This window comes from Pituophis catenifer, unplaced genomic scaffold (genome assembly GCF_029215685.1).
Source record: "Pituophis catenifer annectens isolate HBS135680 unplaced genomic scaffold, rPitCat1.0.hap2 SCAF_1, whole genome shotgun sequence".
Lineage (NCBI taxonomy): Eukaryota > Metazoa > Chordata > Lepidosauria > Squamata > Colubridae > Pituophis > Pituophis catenifer.
This window is the reverse complement of record NW_027256881.1, coordinates 249,224,077-249,245,276: the sequence shown is the minus strand read 5'-3', so window position 1 is coordinate 249,245,276 and position 21,200 is coordinate 249,224,077. Positions and strand designations below refer to the sequence as shown.

Sequence of the window (21,200 nt, the reverse complement as noted above, 5' to 3'; positions counted from 1 at the left end):
TGAATAAAAATCTGGTTCTGATAGATGCAAATGCTGTATGCTGATGTACTGTATGGGTTTGTTTTATATTTATGAAATATAGAAAGAATATTTGCTTTTACTTCCTTTCAAAGTTATTCTGCCTTACTAAGGACATGTCTCCTAAATCTGTTCATATTTCCTCCCTATTCAGCCATAAGTGGGATATATTTGAAACTTTCAAAATGCAGAGATTGATTCAAACAGCGAGTTAAATGTGCCTGCTGAATGCTGTCCTAAAGGGAAGATTGTTTCCAGGAATCCCTGCATGAAATGAGAGGGTGAGGAGGTGTTGAGCCATCCTTGAAATATTTCCAGTTCTAGATCCAGGGCACCAAAAACATCTTTTCCTTTCTTCTAACTAGATATCCCCTAGAGCAGGGGTGTCAAACTCAAGGCCCGCGGGCCAGATCCAGCCCACTAGGTGCTTAGATTTGGCCCATGGGGCCACCCTGGAAACAGTGATGGACTGGCTTGCGGTGCCTCTGCCAGTGAAAAGGAGCTTGCGAGGGCCACTGGTGGCCCTCCCAAGCTCTGTTTTTGCTGACAGAGGTTTGCAGGAGGCTGTCACAGCCGAAAACAGAGCTCAGAAGCCTGTTTCCACTGGCAGAGCATTCGGGCCACCACAGACACTCCTGACATGAGTGACATCGAGCTGGCCACGCCTCCTGGCCATACATCTTCCCCCGAGGTAAAACACAACCCTGATGCGGCCCTCAATGAAATTGAGTGACAACCCTGCCCTAGAGCTTAATGAATTTAATTTTTAAAAAATGTTTTTGTTTTAAATTATTGCAGTTGATTTCACTGAATATTATACTTTTCTTCAGTTCATTGTGAGAACTGATGTGCTCCAGTATGGGTAATGCTACTATAAACTCTTATTTTGGAAATAGGGGCACCAAAATACTTACAAAAAATTCTGTCTGGAGAACAAAAGAATCTAAAGCTCTCTGGTGCAGCTCCTCTTCTGTGAGAATGTTTGATGCTGTTTGGAGATATTCTTTAGCTGACTCTTCTCTGGGAGACATGATATAGCCAAACCCTTGTTCAGTACAGCCAGGAGTACACATGTCCAATGTGAGCGAAACATTTGAACCTCGCCTGGATATATAGAGGTAACTGTTAATGGCTATGAAACAAATCTGCATGAATCACTCACTTCCCCTATTTGTATGATATTCACCCTGAGATCTAGATAACATGAAAAATCCAAGTATAACTTCATACATCTTTTCAGCCTTCTGGATGAATTGTATTACATTTCCCTTCATATACTGTACTTCCAGTCAATAAACTATGACCAGGTTAGCTGGGACCTTCAGTCAAATAGTTCTAGCAATCACCAAAAATTATACAGGTAGTCCTCAGTTAATGACCCTAATTGGGAATGGCAACTCCATCACGGAGCAACATGGTCCTAAAGTGAGAAATTGTGTGATTTGACTAGCTTACAACAACCAGTTCTGGTTGCAGTTGTTAAGTGATTCACCTGCAGTTGCTAAGCACAAGTCGTGAATGTGACTTGTGACTTTCTGATAGTTTCCTCCCTGATTTTGCTTGTTGGAAGCTAGCAGTAAAGATAGAAAATAGTGATCATGTGACTTTGGGTCATAATTGTGCACTAGTTGCCAAGTACCCAAATTGTGATTATGTGACTATGGGGACACTACGATGACTGCAACTTCAAGGCCTGGTCAAATGTTTCCTTATTCAGTGCTGTCATAACTTTGAACAGTCATTGAACAAGTGATACTATGCAAGGACTACCTGTATTATATTATCCTTCTGAGTACAGAATGTTGAAATATGGAGTTTGATGCTACTTAGAGAGAAAAACATTCTAGTTAAGTCTAATACTTCAATTTAATAGCAATAGCAATAGTACTTATATACAGCTTCACAGTGGTTTACAGCCCTCTCTAAGTGGTTTACAGAGTCAACATATTGCCCCCAACAATCTGGCTCCTCATTTTACCGACCTCTGAAGGATGGGTCAACCTTGAGTTGGTGAGACTCAAACTGCCAAACTGTGGGCAGCTGGCAGTCAGCAAAAGTATCCTGCAGTCCTGCACTCTTAACCACTGTGCCACCATTGCTTCTTTAATAAATAAAGAAGATTAACCTAATATTACATCAGCTAGAAAATATTGGAATGAAGATTCATGCCCCAGGAAGACAGGTCAGGGAAAGCATATTTATTTATTAGAAGAATAACAGACAATGTAATAGTTTAAGTCCCTTATCTCAAAATTTGTCTGTCTAAGGCTTTTCTCAGATCACCCATCTCAGCAAGAGAAAAGAGGCATGAATGCAATATGCACTGCCTTTTCCATGGCATTTCCACGAAGATAATTGTGAGGTTTGGAGTAGTAAAGGAATGACTATATCTGAGAAAGTTGGTGTGAGGATAGGGTTAAATAATCCTCTCAAATGACATATTCTTATTTATTTATTTATTTATTTATTTATTAGATTTTTATACCGCCCCCTCTCCCGAAGGACTCGGGGCGGTGCACAGCCAAGGTTAAAAAACATACAATATAAACAATTAAAATACGTTTAAAACAGAATTAAATCTAAAATGGCTCCCCAATTTAAAATGCCTTACCCATACCCCTATAAAAAGACGAATTTAAAATTTAAAAATTTAAAATTTCCACATTTAAAAAGGGGGAAGATTCTTGCTTTTAAAGCTATCTTTTATTGCCACTGATTATCAAAACAAATAAAAAACTGTGGGAAAAGGATCAGTGGCAAATGATCCTCTATGAATAACAAATGGATCATTTTATTCCAAGTAAGATTTATTTTTGTTCAATAGCCAGAAATTCAACACTTTAACAAGATTAATACAGTTTGAGAAATCTGTAACAGTTTCATAGAATATATTCATAAATATTAATTGGGAATTAATTAATTATTGAGCTGAAGGGAGTGTTGCTTATTTTTGAAAGAAAGTAAGTTTATTTGGTCCAAATTAAGTTGATTGTTCATAATGGCTAAGCTTTCCCTGCCCTATGATCAGCTGATTGTATTTCTTCAACGTGCTGCCTTACCTTTCCTGCAACCCTACAGATTTAACTGTAAGAGTTGCTGGATCTGTTTCTGCTTTTATATCCATCACACAGTCAAAAACTGGTGACTCTGGTACAGGATCTAAATCAAGGAAGTCATCATCGTTTTTATCTTCCGTCCATTCAGAATAAGTGAAGGATGGTTGACGGCTTACAGACTGTCGCCTGTCCTCTTGGAGGGGAAATGAGGGATCTGGAGGAGCTTTCACAAGATGCCAAACCTATGAGAAAATAAACTGTACTGCATTTAATGCTCTCTAGAGAGAAAACCAATGGGTTCTGCTGAAGAGGACAGGAAGAGAAGAGGAAAATGGTATGCAGTGCCTCTGTATGTCACAAGAGAATTGTCTATTATAGTTTTGCACTCAGGATGGAAAGCTTTATGCCTAGTAGTTTTCTGAGTAGAATTACCACTGAATACAATGGAGATCCTGGAAAATGTGCAGAGATGCTTACATGTATTTTACACAGTGATCCACTATCCTGAAATGCACAACCACATGTGAACTAGGTCATTACCAGGAACCATTCTTAGATTCTGAAAACAATTTCCCCGCTATGACAGAGATGAAGGCTTCTTAAAACGAGAGCTTCCTGTTGACTTATTCTATTTTTTAATAAACTCTGATAAACTGGTTTTTGTAAAATCTGCAAAGACCAGAAGAACCAAAAAGGAACAAAGGGCCAAAGAAATCTGTGCATAAGCATCTTTGCAAGAAATGTAACATTCAAATAACTTCCAATTCCATCAAAAATTATTCTGTTTTCACCCAAAACCTGGCATTAGGAACAAGGCTGTGTTTAATAAGGAAAAATGAAAAGGATAGGTAGGCTGAAGGAAAAAAATGCCCTATTTTAGAGGTGTGCATGAATCCTCTTGACCTCTTTTTCAGTGAATCCATGGTTCCCTGCTGACTTTTCCCCACAGTTCAGCTGCCTGTTGGGTAGAGGAAAATATGTCCTATCCTCTACTTCTTTTTCTTTATTTATATAAAATAACTGAATTAAAAAGGTATGTACTACTGTACTCTTAGTTTAATGGGGGCAGGAGGGAAATCCGCTCTCTATTTCCTAGCCATTGGTTTGTTTCTGATTTCATTATCAAGTTTTTTTCTTCTTTTTAGGCATCCGTTTGTGTGCAGTTTTTTTTAACCTTACCTTTAGAACTTTAGACAGCAATATAAAGTAATCTAGACTAATTAGACTTATCAGTTGACCCCAACTCCCCCCTGTGCTTCCTGTTCCTCCTTCTCTTATCTTTTAATTCATATTATTGTACTTTCCTAGTTTATTTTTATTGTTTCATTGCTTTGCTATTGTTATGTTTTCATGTATTATTTTTTCTGTTTTATTATTGTAAGCTGCCCAAGTAGCTCCATGGCGAGATGAGCAGCAAATAATTTTAACAAATAAATAAAAATAAGTTATGTAGTTGGCTTAACATTTAGCATTCCTGAAACTCAGGTTGTAATTTTGGTCATACATACTTAAGCAAAAATCCCCTTGCACTTGATGGAACATATTTTGACAATGCTGTCAATCTAGTTTCAATCAGAAGTTTCCTTGAATTCATTTTATGTAGTAAGTCATGGTGAACCTGGTAGGGTGGAGCATGGACAGAGGAGACTGTAAGAAAGGAGGGATCAGACTTAGGAACTGTATAGCCATTTCCGAAACATTGGCTTCCATAGCAGATGTGATTACGTTGCAATACACTCTGGCCAAGTTAAGAAAACATATTGCCTTGCATATTGTAGAACACTCAAAAGAATCAGAGTAATGGAAGTTTTGTTGCTTGAAATGTAAGGGAGCTTCTTCACAAATACTGAAAATATGAAATAGTAGTGTATGGGGGAATTTTAACCTATAAAAGATCAGTTCTAAATATTCAAGATATGTCAACTCTAGGTTCTTCTCTATCAAATAGGACTAAGAAACACTTTAATTGTATAAATTAGGTTGATCCCGGTTTCTATTTAACACTTAATAACTTCTCATAGTCAAGTATTTTCATAACGTGGCTGATCATATGAACAATTGGATGTAAAGACTTCAAGATATTTTGCTAATATTTGTGTACCTCTAAATTTACACCATAAGAATCTTTCCCTGTAATTTTTTTTTGTTACTTTCTGATGTTCTTAATTAAAAATTAAATAGGAAAAAAGTGTAGAACTCGATAGAAAATTCAGTTGGACTAATCCCACTGTTCTTATTCTGTGTTTGCTCTGCAATAGGGAACATCTCATTGTAGAAGTGGTTTGAACCTTTTACGGTTCACTGTCAATTTAGAAGCTCGTCCTTTGCATTTTAACATGCATGATTATCCTGCTCTACAGTAGTAGCTTATTATTTGATCAAACAATAAATCTGGTGAATAAAAGCTTTGCAAAGAGCAAATGAACTGTACAGCAAAGCTAATCTTGCTACCCACATCAGTCCTCTTACTGAGAGAACTAATTAGCCTCTTTAGTAAATGATTTTTTTTTAAAAAAACACTTCTTTTTGCAAAAGTAACAGAGGGCACCCTACAATTGTCTAATTCCCAGAATCTATCAGAGAATAATGTTTATGGAAATGTACACGTACATTGTAGGGCTTACTTAAGCTTATTTTTCACCAAATGTACCAGTAGAACATTCTAAGGAAACTCAGAAATTATTAATTTATTCAGCAAACTTTTCAACTGAAATTAAATGCTTCCAAGATGTCAGCTTACCAGTGTTGCTATGAGTAGCAAGCCAAGGGAGAACAGAGACAGCAGGAGGTAAGACACCGTGATGCCTTCATCCGTGATCAGATTCTAAGGAAGAATATAAACCTATAGTTATTTTAGGGTAGTGAAAGACCCAGAGAGGCATACAAGAAAATGTAATGTAGGAAATTGTTCTGAAGGTGGCTGTGAAATTATGTAAATCATTTTAATTTTTTGACCAAACATTAACAATTCAAACTTGAAAATAAGTAAATTTTTCTCACTCATTAAAATAAAAAGGTTTTCCAATTCATCAAATTACAACATGCCCTCCTCTGGGTAACTAGGGGCTACTTAGGTCATTTAAGATGTTATGAACTGATTCAGAAAAACAATGTGAAATTGTGAATTTCTGAAATATGATCAAAAAATGGGAAGAAACCAAGGAAAGGATAAATGTCAGAAAATTGCTAGTTTCACGTCTATGTTTATTAAGCATGCTTGTCTTGACTTCTGAAATAGATAATGAAAGGTTTACTCTGTAGAGAAAAGGCCCTGAGATGAGACAATGACTAAGGCTTAACTTCTGGAGAAGGTTCCATTAGCAACTTTAAAAGGGGCTGTAGTTTGCCACTCCTTGGAAGTCTCCAAACCCAGACACCCTTCATAATTATTACTCAAACTAGAACATGCTCTTGGTCACTGAATAATTCTGGAGTATGCTGGAAAAAGATTATCTAAATCCTTTGGAATCCAGATCCATACTTGGGCATAGGACAAAGATAGCATTAATCACTCTTATGAATTAATTGTTGACATTAGTCCACTCCCAAGAAAGCATCTCTGTTCAGCACAAGCCATTTGTCTTTGTTACCATTTCTCCTTGACTTCTGAAAGCAACTTGAGAATAGACTTCTGTTGAGTGAGTAATGAATTTGTTTCACATTCTTGAGTTCTAACTCTTGAAAAGGTAAACCAGATCAAGAAACAGATGCCACATAGGTTTAAAATTATTTTTATTAAGATGGGCTATAGTAACATAATCTATTTGTTTCCTGGATCATTGATCTTCCCTTTCTTGTCAAGACCATCCTCTTTATTCTCTACAGAATCACTTCCATCATCATTGCTACTCCTAAGATCACCCAAAATGGAGCAAGCAGGAAGACCATGTGATAGAGGCAGAACTCAGAGAAGTTTTGGTGGCTTGTCCAGTTCTCATTCCTGGCCACTGTCTTGTAAGTCTTCTGTTTGCTTCAGTCCTACTGCTGCAGTAAGAGCAGCAGCAGTAGGAAACAAGCATCTCTGTGTCTTATTTTTCTCCCATCCATCCATCATTTGCCACAGCCTAGAAGGAGCTCAGCACCTGAGCTCTCTCACTCACCCAATCTAAGTGACTCCTGTTTGAAATATTTGTCTTGAGGAACCAGAGAGCTCTATTTACATTCCTGTTAGCATTCCTGGAAGCCATCTTTTTCGTTGGATCTTCAGACCTACCACATTTACTATTGTGGAAAACTGGGAGAGGGGATCATGTGGAGCCAGGGTGATATAGTCATAATAACATTCCTTTCCCAGAGAGTCAAGGACATCTTGCCCTGCACCTGGAAGGCTAGAACTGGGAGGCATCTCCAGTTGGGACAATGCTTTGATTGGACCATGTGATGGACATGTGGGTGTTGGGCAGGGACTTGAACTTTCCTTTGGGTGGGGAAAACCTGGAAACTTTCAGATTCGGGTTTCCCAGATGTGCCAATATGACATCTCTAATAAAATGGAACTTTGAGGAACTTTAAGCCTTCGTTTAAAGCCTTTTGTTGGGGGTGTTACTTGGAACCCTGACATTAAGCTCCATACCTCAAGGGAGAAGGGGGTAGAAGACAAATTGTAAGATAAGCAAGATAAGAAGTAATGGATGGAAACTAATCAAGGAGAAAATCAACCTAGAATTAAGGAGAAATTTTCTGACACTGGAACAATTATTCAGTAGAACGACTTCCCTCCATAATTTGTGGGTTCTCCAATACTGGAGGTTTTAAAGAAGAAATTGGGACAACTATTTGTTTGAAATGGTAGAGGCTTTCCTGCTTGAGCAGAGGGTTGGACTAGAATACTTCCAAGGTTGCTGCCAACTCTGTTATTCTGTTATAAGCCTATTGCTAATGTTCTTTTTACAACACATTACTGTCTATAAAGAAAATGGGCCCTGCAACAGCAACTAAAGTGGCAAAAGATGTACAATTAGAGTTTGGAGAAAGGAAGTGATTATGATAGGACTGCCAATCTGTATGGTGGCATAAGGCCAATAAAAGAGAAGGAATGAGTCAGAGGTATAGCCAAGAGCAATGAATAAAGAAAAGGGACTCAGATGAATAAGGATGTAGCAATAACTCAGAGCACTCCAAGCTATTACATCTTTACAACACATCATAGAAAATGCAATCCAATTATACTTTATATATTATCATTGTGATACCGTTTTCAGATAGTTTTCCTGAACTGACATAACTCAGATATGAATAAAGCAGTTTTACACAAGGATTAAAACAATTGCATTTATAACTTATATACCAGAATCATGATGTTCATTGGAGTTTTTTAAGTTCAGGAAATTATAATAAGTTACATTCAGTCATGACTGATGAAATTTCTCTTTCACTCTGGTACTCCCTTGAGAGCCCCAGATCTCCTCAGGAGGATCTTTTGAAATGGATCTGGAAAGCACACAGAATAGACTGAGGAAGGCGGGGTATAAACAAAAGGGAAATGTCTATGGAGATTCTCAGTCATCCAGGTCATGGTTGTCCCAAAGGTGCGTTTTCAAGAGGCAACTAAACTTTCTGGTTTTTCTTTGAAGATGTTTGAAACGTCTTCAAAGAAGAGAAAAAAAGAGAAAAACCAGAGAGTCCAGTTGCCTCTTGAAAATGCACCTTTGGGACAAACAAAAGGGAAGTACGATTTGCAAATAGAAATTCAGTCATGTGGTGTTGAATGTAGCTTAAGAGCTTCTGTTTCCAAACATCCTTTTGAGAAAAGGGGAAGAAATGACACAAATGTTCATTCAAAGCGAATATCCTTGTCTGTCTTTTATAAACATTGTGGTGCATTTAACAGGAAATATGCAGTTTCCATTTGTTCAATGAGGTCTGTACACTGCTAATGTCAAGTTCAGAACTGCTCCTTTATTCATCATTTAGCTAGAGAAGCTATTCATAATATATAACAAACACTACTTGATGTATTACATCCATTATTAATATTCCATCCAAGAAGATATTAGCACTACCAAGAAGATCATTGATACACCACATTGAAGTATACTGAAATCACCGAACATACCTTGTTAGAATTTGAATCCAACAGTTGTGATGGATGAACAAGGTTGGACAAGACAGCCAAAATATCCTGAATTGCTGGGATTGTCTCACATCCACCACACCAAAACATAAAGAAGAAAACCTGTGGTTTAAACAGATCATGTATAGTGAGGTTACTGCACTTTTTAAATGTTAAATAGCAAATCCAAGATTTCAATTAATAATCTTCTATTTATAACCATGTCTATTTTTAAAGCACAGAGGCTTTTTGCAGCTGCAAAATTAACTTGAATAAAAAGACTGAGTTACCTGATGTAACACGGCACATCTTTTGATTTAATTTCAGCTATATCAGCATTTATGACGTGGGAAATCTGCCCCTAAAATGTATGAATCTAAAAAAAACAAAAGCAATGTTTTCCTTTTCTTTTGTCAGAAAGCAAAGTCCATCCCAATTAAGATAGAATCCTTACCAAGAACAGTGAGAGGATAAATAGATATAGATTTCCTCCTGTTGTCATCCCATTCCACCAGGTCACCAAGCGATGGTATGGAGACACTTCAACACTTTTCAGAGGTGATTCTGTCTTGCTTTGTTCTTCTGGCTGGCCATCTGTTCCATTCAGTGGTTCCATTTCTGCTGGCTTGAAAATACCTTCAGAAATAAAAATGATACTATCAGGAAATAAGTAGCTATGTATCTCCCCTGTTCCTACTGAAATAACAGAGTACATAATCAATTCTGAAGCTAAAATCACTACATGCCAAACTTGTAATCACAATTCTTAAATGCACTTGTAGATATGAATAAGATGCCATGGAAGTCCCAGCAACCTTCCTTAGACAAAAGAAGACTGGAAACAGTACTGCACTTTTTTTTTTCTAGAGAAATAAAATTGGGGTTTCTCTTGTTTCCCTTAATCATTTAGGCTGATTTAAAACATATGCATCAGTCTTTGATTTTCTGATTTGATACACTGTAAAAGATGAAAGCATTATCTTATGTTTATGTTTATGCTTATGTTATGTTATTCTTATGTTAAGAATCTTATGATTCTTGACGAATATATTTTATTTTTTCTTTATGTACACTGAGAGCATATGCACCAAAGACGAATTCCTTGTGTGTCCAATCACACTTGGCCAATAAAGAATTCTATTCTATTCTATTCTATTCTATTCTATTCTATTCTATTCTATTCTATTCTATTCTATTCATTATGTAACAAATTAAGGAATTGGTTTTAATTCCTTAAACCTTTTATAAAGATTATTTAAGGGCATCATTTTAAGATGCTCATAAAAAGAGTTACCTGAAAGTATTTCATAGGTTCCCCCGTATTCACTTTAAAGCAGTTATGGTTTTTATGTAGCCTCATTAAAACAATGCCTACTGGGAAACTGAACATACTACACACATGTGGAGCTTGGATACTATTGTGAAAATGAAGCATTTCTGAGCCATAATGTAATAATATTCCCCAACACCAATGCCAATTTCTAAGAGCAAAACAGCTCCATTGCTTCACTTTGATTTATTTCAGAACATGCCTTCTTTGGCTATTTTGAACTGCTGGAGGAAGATTTGGCAATGAGGAAGAATGAAGCAAGTCAAACCATGTCTCCTCACTGCTGTCCTAACTGTGTTGCAGGACTGTTTTCTGGCAAATCCAAGCTATAAATTCAAGAAAGTATGTGTTATGTATGTTTAATTGAAAGCCAATTTCAACTGGGATTCAGCCACAGGTCTGTGTGCCTAAAAATGAAGTTTGATAAAATTTTAAACCCCACTGAATTCACTTCTGAGCATGCTCACAAAAGGGTTTGACTGGAAGTCTTGGAATGAAAGTTAGTCACTATTTCTTCTATAAATGTACCAACAAATCCAAAAACAAACATCATTCTCAAGCCATGCATTTATTTCAGAATAAAGAACAACAGTTTATTTCTACCTAAAGATCAAAGATATATAATTCACAATTGTATTAGTATACTTCTCCCCCCCCCCGCAAAAAAACCCCATTACTAAAATATGTGTGGGTTACACATAGAAATGCATTGTGACTATCACAAAGGGAATCTGCTTGTTAGAAATTATCAACCTGAAATTCATAAATGGCTAGAAATACAAATGCAGGTTTCCTCTCCTCAGCTGAATCCATGTTCATTTTAATATGCTGAACGTTCTGCCTCAGTTCTCAGCCCTCTTCTCAGCCCTACCCATTCCCTCCCACAGATGGCCTCTTGCCCTGTCTGAGCAAACTGAAGAGAAGCCATGTGCTAAAACACTGGAGAAGAAGGCTTGATTTTAAACAGTCTCCGGTGAGTCACCATGTCTTTCCACACATTAATTTCCACATTGCGCCCACTCAGTCCAGCTGTCATTTCATATGGAATAAGAGACAGGGCAAGTAAAGAAAATTCTCTATTATTTCACTGAGGATGGCTTTTATGAGAGAATGGCATCTTAGTCATGAGAAGAAGGTAGAAGGAGGAGGACTATAGCTTTGGTGCCTGGTTACATATTATTCTAGTCTTTCCCGACCTCCAGACACATTGAAAGTACAGTTATGTGGGACCATTCCCGTAATTATCAATCCAAATGACCAATTCTGGGGGCTGTACATGCATCTGGCAGCTGGATGAGGTAGGCTCCTTTGCATACATAGGTAAATTTTTCCAAGCAATGACTAAGGGGACGGGTGAAGTATTACTAACTCTGACAGCCTCGCTTAGCAAACTATGAATGTACAGAATATGCTATCAACTCCCACCTTTTTCTACCACTTTCTTAATTCATGTTTTCCTGTAAAGAAGATAAGAGATAAACTGCTTCAAGAGGAGGAAAAAAATATTAAATCAGAAATCAGCAGCAGATTGTCATGGAGACATACAAGTTCAGGTAGTCCTTGACTTACGACAATTGAGCACAAAATTTATGTTGCTAAGTGAGTTTTATCCCCATTTTACAACTTTTCTTGTTCCATTTGTTAACTGAATCACTACAGTTGTTAAGTTAGTAACACGGTTATTAAATGAATCTGATTTCTCCATTGACTTTGCTTGTCAGAAGGTTGCAAAAGGTGATCATGTGACCCCAGGACACTGCAACCGTCATAATGTGAGTCAGATATTAAGCATCCGAATATAAATCGCATGGCCATGGGGATACTGCAGTGGTCACCAGTGTGAAAAATGGTTGTAAGTCACTTTTTAAAGATTTACTAAATGAACTGTTGTAAGTCGAGGACTACCTGTAGTATGATGTTTCACTCTGAAGGACATTTAAACCATACCTGTATAGTTAAATATGCAAAAAAAACCATGTAGCTTCAATTTTACAAAGGAATCTGGGACATAATTAATTTGGAGCCAGAGATTCCAAGTGACACGTTGTCATAGACTGGAACATTGTATACTTAAAATGTTTCCTAACCATGACTTTATTAATAGTAAACGGCACGTAACAGAAACAGCTGTGAACATCTGATGTTGAATTGTCAGTCAGAGCCGAAATAAAAGCATACAATTTAAGTAGTGCTCTCAATCTAGTTTACAAACCAGTTTTTTTTTTAATTCTTCACAATTCAGTAGGGTAGACTAAATGAAAAACACTGAACTATCAATCATAATGACTGAAGGTAGCTTGATCCTGATCAGAGGAATATTTGTTTGTATTGTACATGTTTATTGTTATTGAACAAAAATTCAAACCTATCTTCATTTTAAACTAATTCAGGAGAAACATTTTAAATTTGAGTGTATATATCAATAGCAAACAAAAAGTTCTCTACAACTTTTCCAATAAGCAAAGACACAAAGCGAAGTTGACCCCTTTCTCTCTTATTATTTGAAATAGCTTTAGAAGTTTTAGCAAACAAGACTTGAAGAGAGACAAATATTTAGGATTAAAGTGCAGGGAGAATAAAAGTTGAAATGCTATGCAGATGATGTAGTACTAATGCACCATTACTCAATTACAGGGAAATATAAGAAAGGTCATGAAAATAAATATAGACTTGGTGAATTCTCCAGATATAAAATCTGTGAAGAAAAAACAAAGATAATAACAAACTATTTAATCCTATAAGAAAAAGACTTTATGAAAAAAAGAGCCCAGTTTTGAGATAAGGAAAAAAAAGTGAAATATTCGGATCTCTGTGAACTAATAAAGACATATAATATTTCAGAACAATTATGATAAATTATGAGAAGGAATTTTTAAAAAATCGTGGAAAATTTAAAACTTTTTGGGTGGGATTTATCATAACAGTAAAATTGAACTAACAAAGTTCATAAGATCCAAAAATAGTAGAACATCAATAATAAAAGAAGCCAGATTAGCCAATGGACTTCATTGGTCTTTATTGTAAAAGGGAACAAAAGAAGAAAATAATTTGAAAGGACAGAATATTAGAGGAAGTTTGATAAAAAATATATATGGAATATTTTAAAATCAAAAATAAGTCCAGCAAGTTCTCCATCATCAAATGTCATTTACTTTAAGGACAACTATTGTAAGAAAGATTTAATCATATAGGCCAATATCAAGATTCAGGAAACATAGAAAGAACAACTATTCATTGAAGGTAGGAATTTGCTTGATATATTTACAAATTGCTAGAAGAATAAAAAGTGACAAGATGGAAGGAGTTATTTTGAAAAAGATCATGGAATTTGTGACTCTTATACAAAACTATTTTGTTAGGACAAATAAACAAATTGTTATTGAAATATGACATGAAGATGGAACAAATAAAAAATATGATGAAGTTAATGCAAAACTTAAAAGAAATATTCATAGTTGCAATAAGGGTGATACAGTATATAAATCCATCAACAATGACCAAATTAGACAAATCATAGAAAAATAAATATTTGAAATGCCATAATAGAGAATGAACTTTTTATCCTATGTGGTAGTAGTGTAAAAGAATTCAAAAGAAAAAAGACATCAACATGTTCATAAAGTCCTTTAAAAAATCATATTTTAACTAAAACTACAAGATTCTTGTTAGGTATAATTCAAGAAAACTTAAATAAAAAATATCACTATATACTAAGATAAATGCTGACAGCTATAAGAGCTAATCTGGTACAACACTGGAAAAAAGGGAAGTTTGTTGGTTATATCAGATTGTAACACCAATATTGGATAATACGCAGCAATGGCAAAATTATCAGTATATATTCATAACAGAAGCTCAACCAATTTAATCAAAAATGGCTCCTGTATATATTACATATTATACAGCAGGGCAAATTGAAGCACTTGGAATATGATTTTGAAGGAAAACATGATGAGACTGGTCAAAACTAATACATGAAAGGACTTAAATATATACTAGCAATAATCTTTCATTTTTAATGGAAAATATAAATACTTAGTTTGTGTTCAGCAATTGGGAAAATAAACAAAAGGAAAGGGGCAAGTGTGCTTCTAGAAAGTTTTGCATAATGTTTTTATAAATGTCTTATGTATGCTTAGTAGTTGTTTTTGTGTTATTATCCAGTGTAGATCTTGTTTTCCTTTGTATTTCATTATTCTAAAAATAAAAATATCTTACTTTTTAAAAAAATGAGCCTATATTATCAGTGAGGTTCATAGTTAGGTAGACTGTCCATTCAATTTATGATGCATCATGTGATGTGGATCTAGTCAACTGTATCTTATCTGCAAACCATTGTGAAGTAAATTGTGGCCTTCTGCAAAGTGTGAATCCAATCAACATGTTCATGGGATGAATGAAACAGGTATACAACATAAAATTGTTTTAGATGTTTTAGATTAATTTAGTAGAATTAATACTACAAACTGTCTGATTCAAATATTGATTTCTATCAACATAGAAAAGTCTCTGTTGGTAAATGGGGTGGCTCCCAGGACAATGAGTGTGTAGACTTCATCTCTTTTTTAATCTCGAAAAACAAACAGACACCAAAGTCACCATATACCATTTATATGCAAAGTTTAATTCTGTCCCACCACTCTTTGGTGTCCAGCCACAGCAAAGCTGCTGCTAGAACAGTCTGGGAGGTAAGCGATCATGGTATATTGCCATTCTCACCACAGACCACTAGTTTCTCATGTCCCGGGAATATGAAAGAAGTTGAAAGATTGGTTGCGTTCAGCTTAAAGGATCCCACAATCCAGGCTCTACTTATTGTGCCTTATTCTTTCTAGAATTTGCTTCAAAATCTTTTTTTGAAGAACGCAATTAAAAAGATAAAAACTAATGCAAACTAAAAATATATTAAAAAATGAATGAGAAAATAAAAACTACAAAAAATATAATGAAAAATAGAAAATACAGATAAAATAACGTAGAAAAGAGAGAAATGTATAAAGAAATGAATTTCCCCTTCAAGCACAAATAATTTCAGTAATTTATCACTTTCTCTGAAGTATGACAAAAGATCTCTTCTTCCCATATCTCAACATAGGAATTTGCTTTTTAATGAAGCCATCACCCACACCCTGACAGTGGCAGAAGCTGAAAAAATAATTGCTGTCAACAATGCACACCTACGCTTTTCTAATAAATGGACTAGGCTGTGCTTAAGCTGTGTTAAGCTACATGCTCTTCTTTCAAAGTGGTTCCTTGCCAAAGACACACACAATTAGCATCAAATGAATATGAAAGCATGTTCTTTGTGTCGATATGCCTAAATCTTACATTGCTCTGATGAGGAGTTGTGTGTTTGCTGCATCAGTTGCTTGCACACTGTAATGAAGTGTGCAGCTCATGGCTTAATAGCAAGAAGGTGGCAAAGCACCTACTCACGAGTTCTCAAACATCTGATTGTTCTCCTTACAAGGTTTCTACTTCAGACAAGCAGGGGCTCTTAGCATTGTCAAGAACACAAGTTTTCAAGAAAGTCTTAATTAAATGGAAGAACAATACTAAGCCAAAACTTGAAGGTCACACCGTGTATGTTTATTGTAAAAACAACAGCATGTAAAAGAGAAGAATATAATTTATTTTACTTGTTTCTCCTTTCTAGAGCACAGCAATATTTTTTTGCCTTTAAAAAGAAAAGCAGGAGGGATTCTATTTTAAAATGAAAACTATTCCAGTCTTTGAAAAAGAAGTATGTTAAGCAGCAATAACGTACAGCAAACATTTAAAAGGCTGCTTTTCATACATATTAGCAATTGTATTATATACTGCATACTTCTGCATGCCAGTGTATTATTAGAATGTTACATTTATTTTTCTTTTGAAATCTCACTGGAGGACTCCTTTGTAAGAATTCCAATAGAAGAGAATAAATGTAGATTGGGGTTCAATTTAATAATAAGAATTTAACAGTAAGAATTTAACAAAAAAAAAAAAAACTTACGTTGCCTGAGTAAAATAAATCACACTTGAATTGCACATGCTTAATTGTATTTGCAAATTAGAACAGTGCAAATTATAACTGAAGTTGTGAAATAATTTGCAGAATTGAAAATGTAACTAACTTCTTTAGAAAAAAGGTACATTCACACCAAGCAATTTTTGTATTCTTTATAACTATATATTTGTGATTGTTTTGGCACTTTGTTCTAAGTATGAACAAAGTGCCAAATTAAGTATGCCCCACTTCCTTGAATACTAAATGGTTAGTAATGGCAGCGCTGCAGGACTTAGTTTTCTCATGAAATCTTACTGGTGTCTTCAAAACATTCTGCACATTAGACAACGCTTTCCTGTGTGGTGCTATTCAGCTGTAAGGGAGTGCAACGTCACATTCTCAACAGTTGGGTAAGTTATTATCTCGGAGAATAGCAGTTGTAGTTGAGCACTTCTCAAATACAATACATACAGTGCCACAGAATGCGATAATTTATGTCAATTAAAACCAACAAACTCATTACAGCTTATAAAATAAGTTTTCTAATACCGTATTTTCATTTTTCATATATTTATTTACACTTTCTTTTCCAGCTCATTCTGTTGGTTCCTGTAAAGGAAGGACCGGCAGAACCTGGGAGTGAAGTTAAGAGGGATCAGTCTAGAATCCCCACGTAGCCACAAGCAGCCTAACTTCACTTGAATTCCGTTGACCCTTAACTCCTAGCAGGTGCTAACCATTAGTTGAGAAGATTCCTGTGCATAGGCATGAGTAGCAATGTCAGCTTTCTTACACCTCCACATACTGACTTAATCTTTTATGCCTGACATTTCCAAAGTTTTTCTGTGACCTTAGCTAACAACCCTTCTGATTCTATTTTCTTTCAAAACTTCTGTTGCATGTTAATTCCACATTGAGAATTACTGACTAGGTGATTCATGTAGCCCTAAGCCATAATGAATGTGTTTTACATACAAAAACAAAACTATTTAGATTATGTGTGAAAAGGTTATTGTATTCTTTTTTACTAGAATCAATTGACAGGTCTCTTGTTTCTTGCAGTTGTAGAAAGACTGTGAATGCAAAGTTGGTAACTTGAACTTCCATTATTTCAAGACTCATCCTGTGCTGGAGGCCTTCATGCAACTCTGTGCAATGGCACAAGTCACCCATTAAAAAAGAATCTGGCAAACATTCGATGATTTTACTCTACAATCTACTGCGAGATCATCAACATCTTGCAAGTTCATAACCAAATTTCAGATAAAAATATCAATCTCTCAGCTGATCGGCAATGTTTTGCCGAGAGATTTTGGGAGGTTATTTTAAAATTTTTATTCCTTTTCTGTAATTGGAAAGGGAGTTTGCCATTGACACCCTGGCACTCATGGATGACGTTATTGCTAATCCAGATCTTGAAGATTCTGCATTTGCTTACGTGTTATAATAGTCAAGTCAATAATTTCTGAGAATGAGGATGACTTGATTTCAGAGAAATTGAGATCCCAGACTAAAATTTCTCCTTAGTTATTGAAGAATACTAGCAATCTATCTTCTAACTCAAATTCTTTTGTGCTTTTCTTTTTTTTTTTAAAGTTGGATTTTTATTTTTAAATATACATCAATATCATTACATGAACAGTGTGGCCTCTGGGTATAATTCATTTTGGTACAAACAGCAATAATAATAATAATAATAATAATAATAATAATAATAATAATAATAATAACAACAACAACAACAACAACAACAACAATCAAATTTATATAATCCTAGTATTGATATACATGTTTGAGTAGTTATTCATTATTTCAATGTTCCATTTTAATGCCAATGATATTATTAAGCTTACATAGTAATACCATCTTTCAACCTCTAATCTTTCCATCTAATTATTACTTATATTCTATTATATAAAAATTATATCTACTAATATTCCCCCTATTTCTTATTTCTACCTCTATTCTAGCTTCTAATCAGGCCATCCTTCACTAATCCTAGTGTTAATACACATGTTTATATTAAGACATAGTCCTTATTTGGTTACTCAAAGTCACAATGCAGCTATTCAAGTACTAATAATGCTATTATTTAAACATACCTAATAATACCATCTTTCATCCTCCAATATTTCCATCTAACTATTGCTTTATATAAAGGTGTGCATTCTTATTTCTACCTCTATTCTAGTTTTTAATCAGGCTGTCATTATATTAAGGGGAAAAAAGAAAAAAATATTTTTTTTCTATCCATCATTTCTTGCCCATTTTAATACTTCAATTCTTATTCGGTTTTTAGCTTGCCTCCCATACTCTTCTCTTGGATCTTTGTCTCTATCAGCATCTGTGTCTTCACCATTCAGCCTGAATATTTCTCCCGTCTCTATCCTCCTAAGCTGCCAGGTCTCCAGAGTGTCCACTCAAACCCCTATCTCCCTTTCAAAAGTATCTTCCAGGTTATCCGATTCCATTTTTAAATCTCTTAAAGTACTTTTCCTTTGGTTTATTTCATCAGTCATTATCTTTATCGTCTTCTCCTTCTCATCTTCTTGCTCAATTTTCTTTGTTGCCTCAGTTGTCCCAGCTTCATGGCAGCCACGATGGCTGCCTCTTCTCCTTGTCGTGGATGAGAGGGAAGAAACCCTGGGTCAAGCAGGAGAATTGCTGCTCTCCAAGACCTGCAGGACACCCATCTTTTCTTCATCACCCCTACAGGGTGGGTTTAGCTCCTTTCGGAGCCCTCCAATAGAGAGAACTCGGCCAGGAGCATGGAGTCACACTCTTCATGTCCAATCTCGCCACAATATCAGCCAGAAGTCCTCTTGTGCTTTTCTAAGGTTATCTATGTCTCTTCTTTATTCTTCAGAACTTTCCTTAGCCACCTCCCTTAAAATGAGTTCAGGATCTTGAATATGGGAGGAAGATTGCTCTACTTTTAATTTCTGCACCATTGATATCTCTTACAATTAAGTGTAGCTTTGCTAGGCTAAACTACTGAGGCCATGGCCTAAACTTTCACTACTCTCTAAACAGGGTAGAGTACATTGGCATGGGGGAGAGGAGCATGACAGTTGCATTATGACATTACATGACAGGTACATTATGACAGTATATGCAGATTATTACAAAGAACATAATCTGCATATATATGATCTCATCATGATGCATCATCATGGGTTGTACAGTGTAGTATGGTGAGACAGCAAATTACAAATATCATTTTTCTCATATCTGTTTCTATGATATTATAACTTATGTCATCTTGCTTCAAGTACTTCTCATAAGTATTACCAGCAAGTCTTGCTTTAATATACAGAAAGAAAGAAAAAATGCAAAAAGGGAAAAGAAAAACAAGCTGAAAGAAAAAAATAACAGGACAGAAAAAAAGATTTTTAGATACAGCATTAATATTTAATAATATGGAATTCTACTGATCAGTTTTTCCATTGCATCTATAAAAAATCAGTTCAAAAGCGAAGAATTAACACATAAAACCTGGAGCAGAGGATTGTTTTCTATACCTCATATTCAATAAATCTGCATTTCTTCATATAGTGATGAATTCCAAAGTGTTGATATAAAATTGAAAATCATATTCAGATCTTAATGTCATAATCTTATTCATTAAATCATATTAACAAACTTAAGGATATTAAATCAAATAGTGGGATGTCTTTCCTTTACTCTTTGATATTGATAAAATTCACAGCCAACTCTTTCAAAATATTGTCTTAGGTGTCTAATAAATGGGGAAAAACAATAATTTATTCAACACACATTTATTGAACACACTGCTATTCTGCCATTTGAGATAATCCAACTTCCTCTTGTAATATCTGGTTAAATGGTTTTAAAACTTGCTTAGCTGATTTTAATCAATTAGAACAGGAGGGAGAATCATGCAGCCTATATGATGCCGATATACAAGGTAACAAATACACTTTGTTATTGCTTATTCTTGTGCTTTTAAAAGCCACAAAACCAGCTTTCTTCCGTTTGGAACCATTTTTACGTATGTTTAAACACTGATATATACAAGCCATGAGTACCCAAACCAAGAAAAACAACTATAGATCAATTTTAAGGGAGCCTGGAAAAAATCCTTCTAGAAATAGAACTCTTAAACAGCTAAAGAGAAATTAGGACAACGTGTAAATTTTCTATCAGCCAATAAGAACACAACGATTATTATTCGATTTCTAAGCAGTCCAATGATATATCAGATTTTAAATCTGGGTTTAAAATTTATACAGTATTGTTTGTGTCAGAGAAGATAAAATCAGATTTCCTGTCTTCAAAAATTAATTTGAAGAAGTAAGGGGTTAAATTATTCAGGATGCTTTAATTGGTTGGATATGGATGATTGGGGGTGATTCACTTAAAGAAAATTCAGATTTAGAAGTAGAATTCTATGTGTTGTTTTCTAAACTCCAGTGGAGTTTCATTATGGTATTTAAGACAATTCCAATAAAAAGAATTGCAAAAATTGAGCTCTTGCTGTACTACCCCTTTTCAGCTGCCTCATTTCATTCAGCACAGTAAGATACCATTATATAAGCCTTGTGGAAGAAAGGCTAATAATTTATTAGTTCAGTAAATATTCAATTTACCAAGTGTTTTTAACAAACTGTTTGGTGTTATTATTGCATATATTATTTTTATCTATGCGGTTTATTCAGGATTGAGATTTTTTAAAAAAATGCAAACAAGCACAGTTCGGGGGAAAAAGAGTATTAAAAGTTGTCATATATTCAC

The 21,200-nt window shown here is 35.1% G+C and overlaps 1 protein-coding gene across 1 annotated transcript in view; it reads right to left on the bottom strand.

The window, feature by feature from the left end:
• Positions 1-21,200, bottom strand: part of PTPN5 (protein tyrosine phosphatase non-receptor type 5) — a 52,993-nt gene that overhangs the window by 19,302 nt on the left and 12,491 nt on the right. The window contains exons 2-7 of the mRNA XM_070957431.1: positions 9,581-9,762; positions 9,130-9,249; positions 8,774-8,813; positions 5,815-5,900; positions 3,078-3,316; positions 933-1,122 (exon numbers count right to left, since the gene is read on the bottom strand). Of these exons, the coding sequence (XP_070813532.1) occupies positions 933-1,122; positions 3,078-3,316; positions 5,815-5,900; positions 8,774-8,813; positions 9,130-9,249; positions 9,581-9,742 (837 nt within the window). The 5' untranslated portion in view covers positions 9,743-9,762. The remainder of the gene's footprint in view (positions 1-932; positions 1,123-3,077; positions 3,317-5,814; positions 5,901-8,773; positions 8,814-9,129; positions 9,250-9,580; positions 9,763-21,200) is intronic.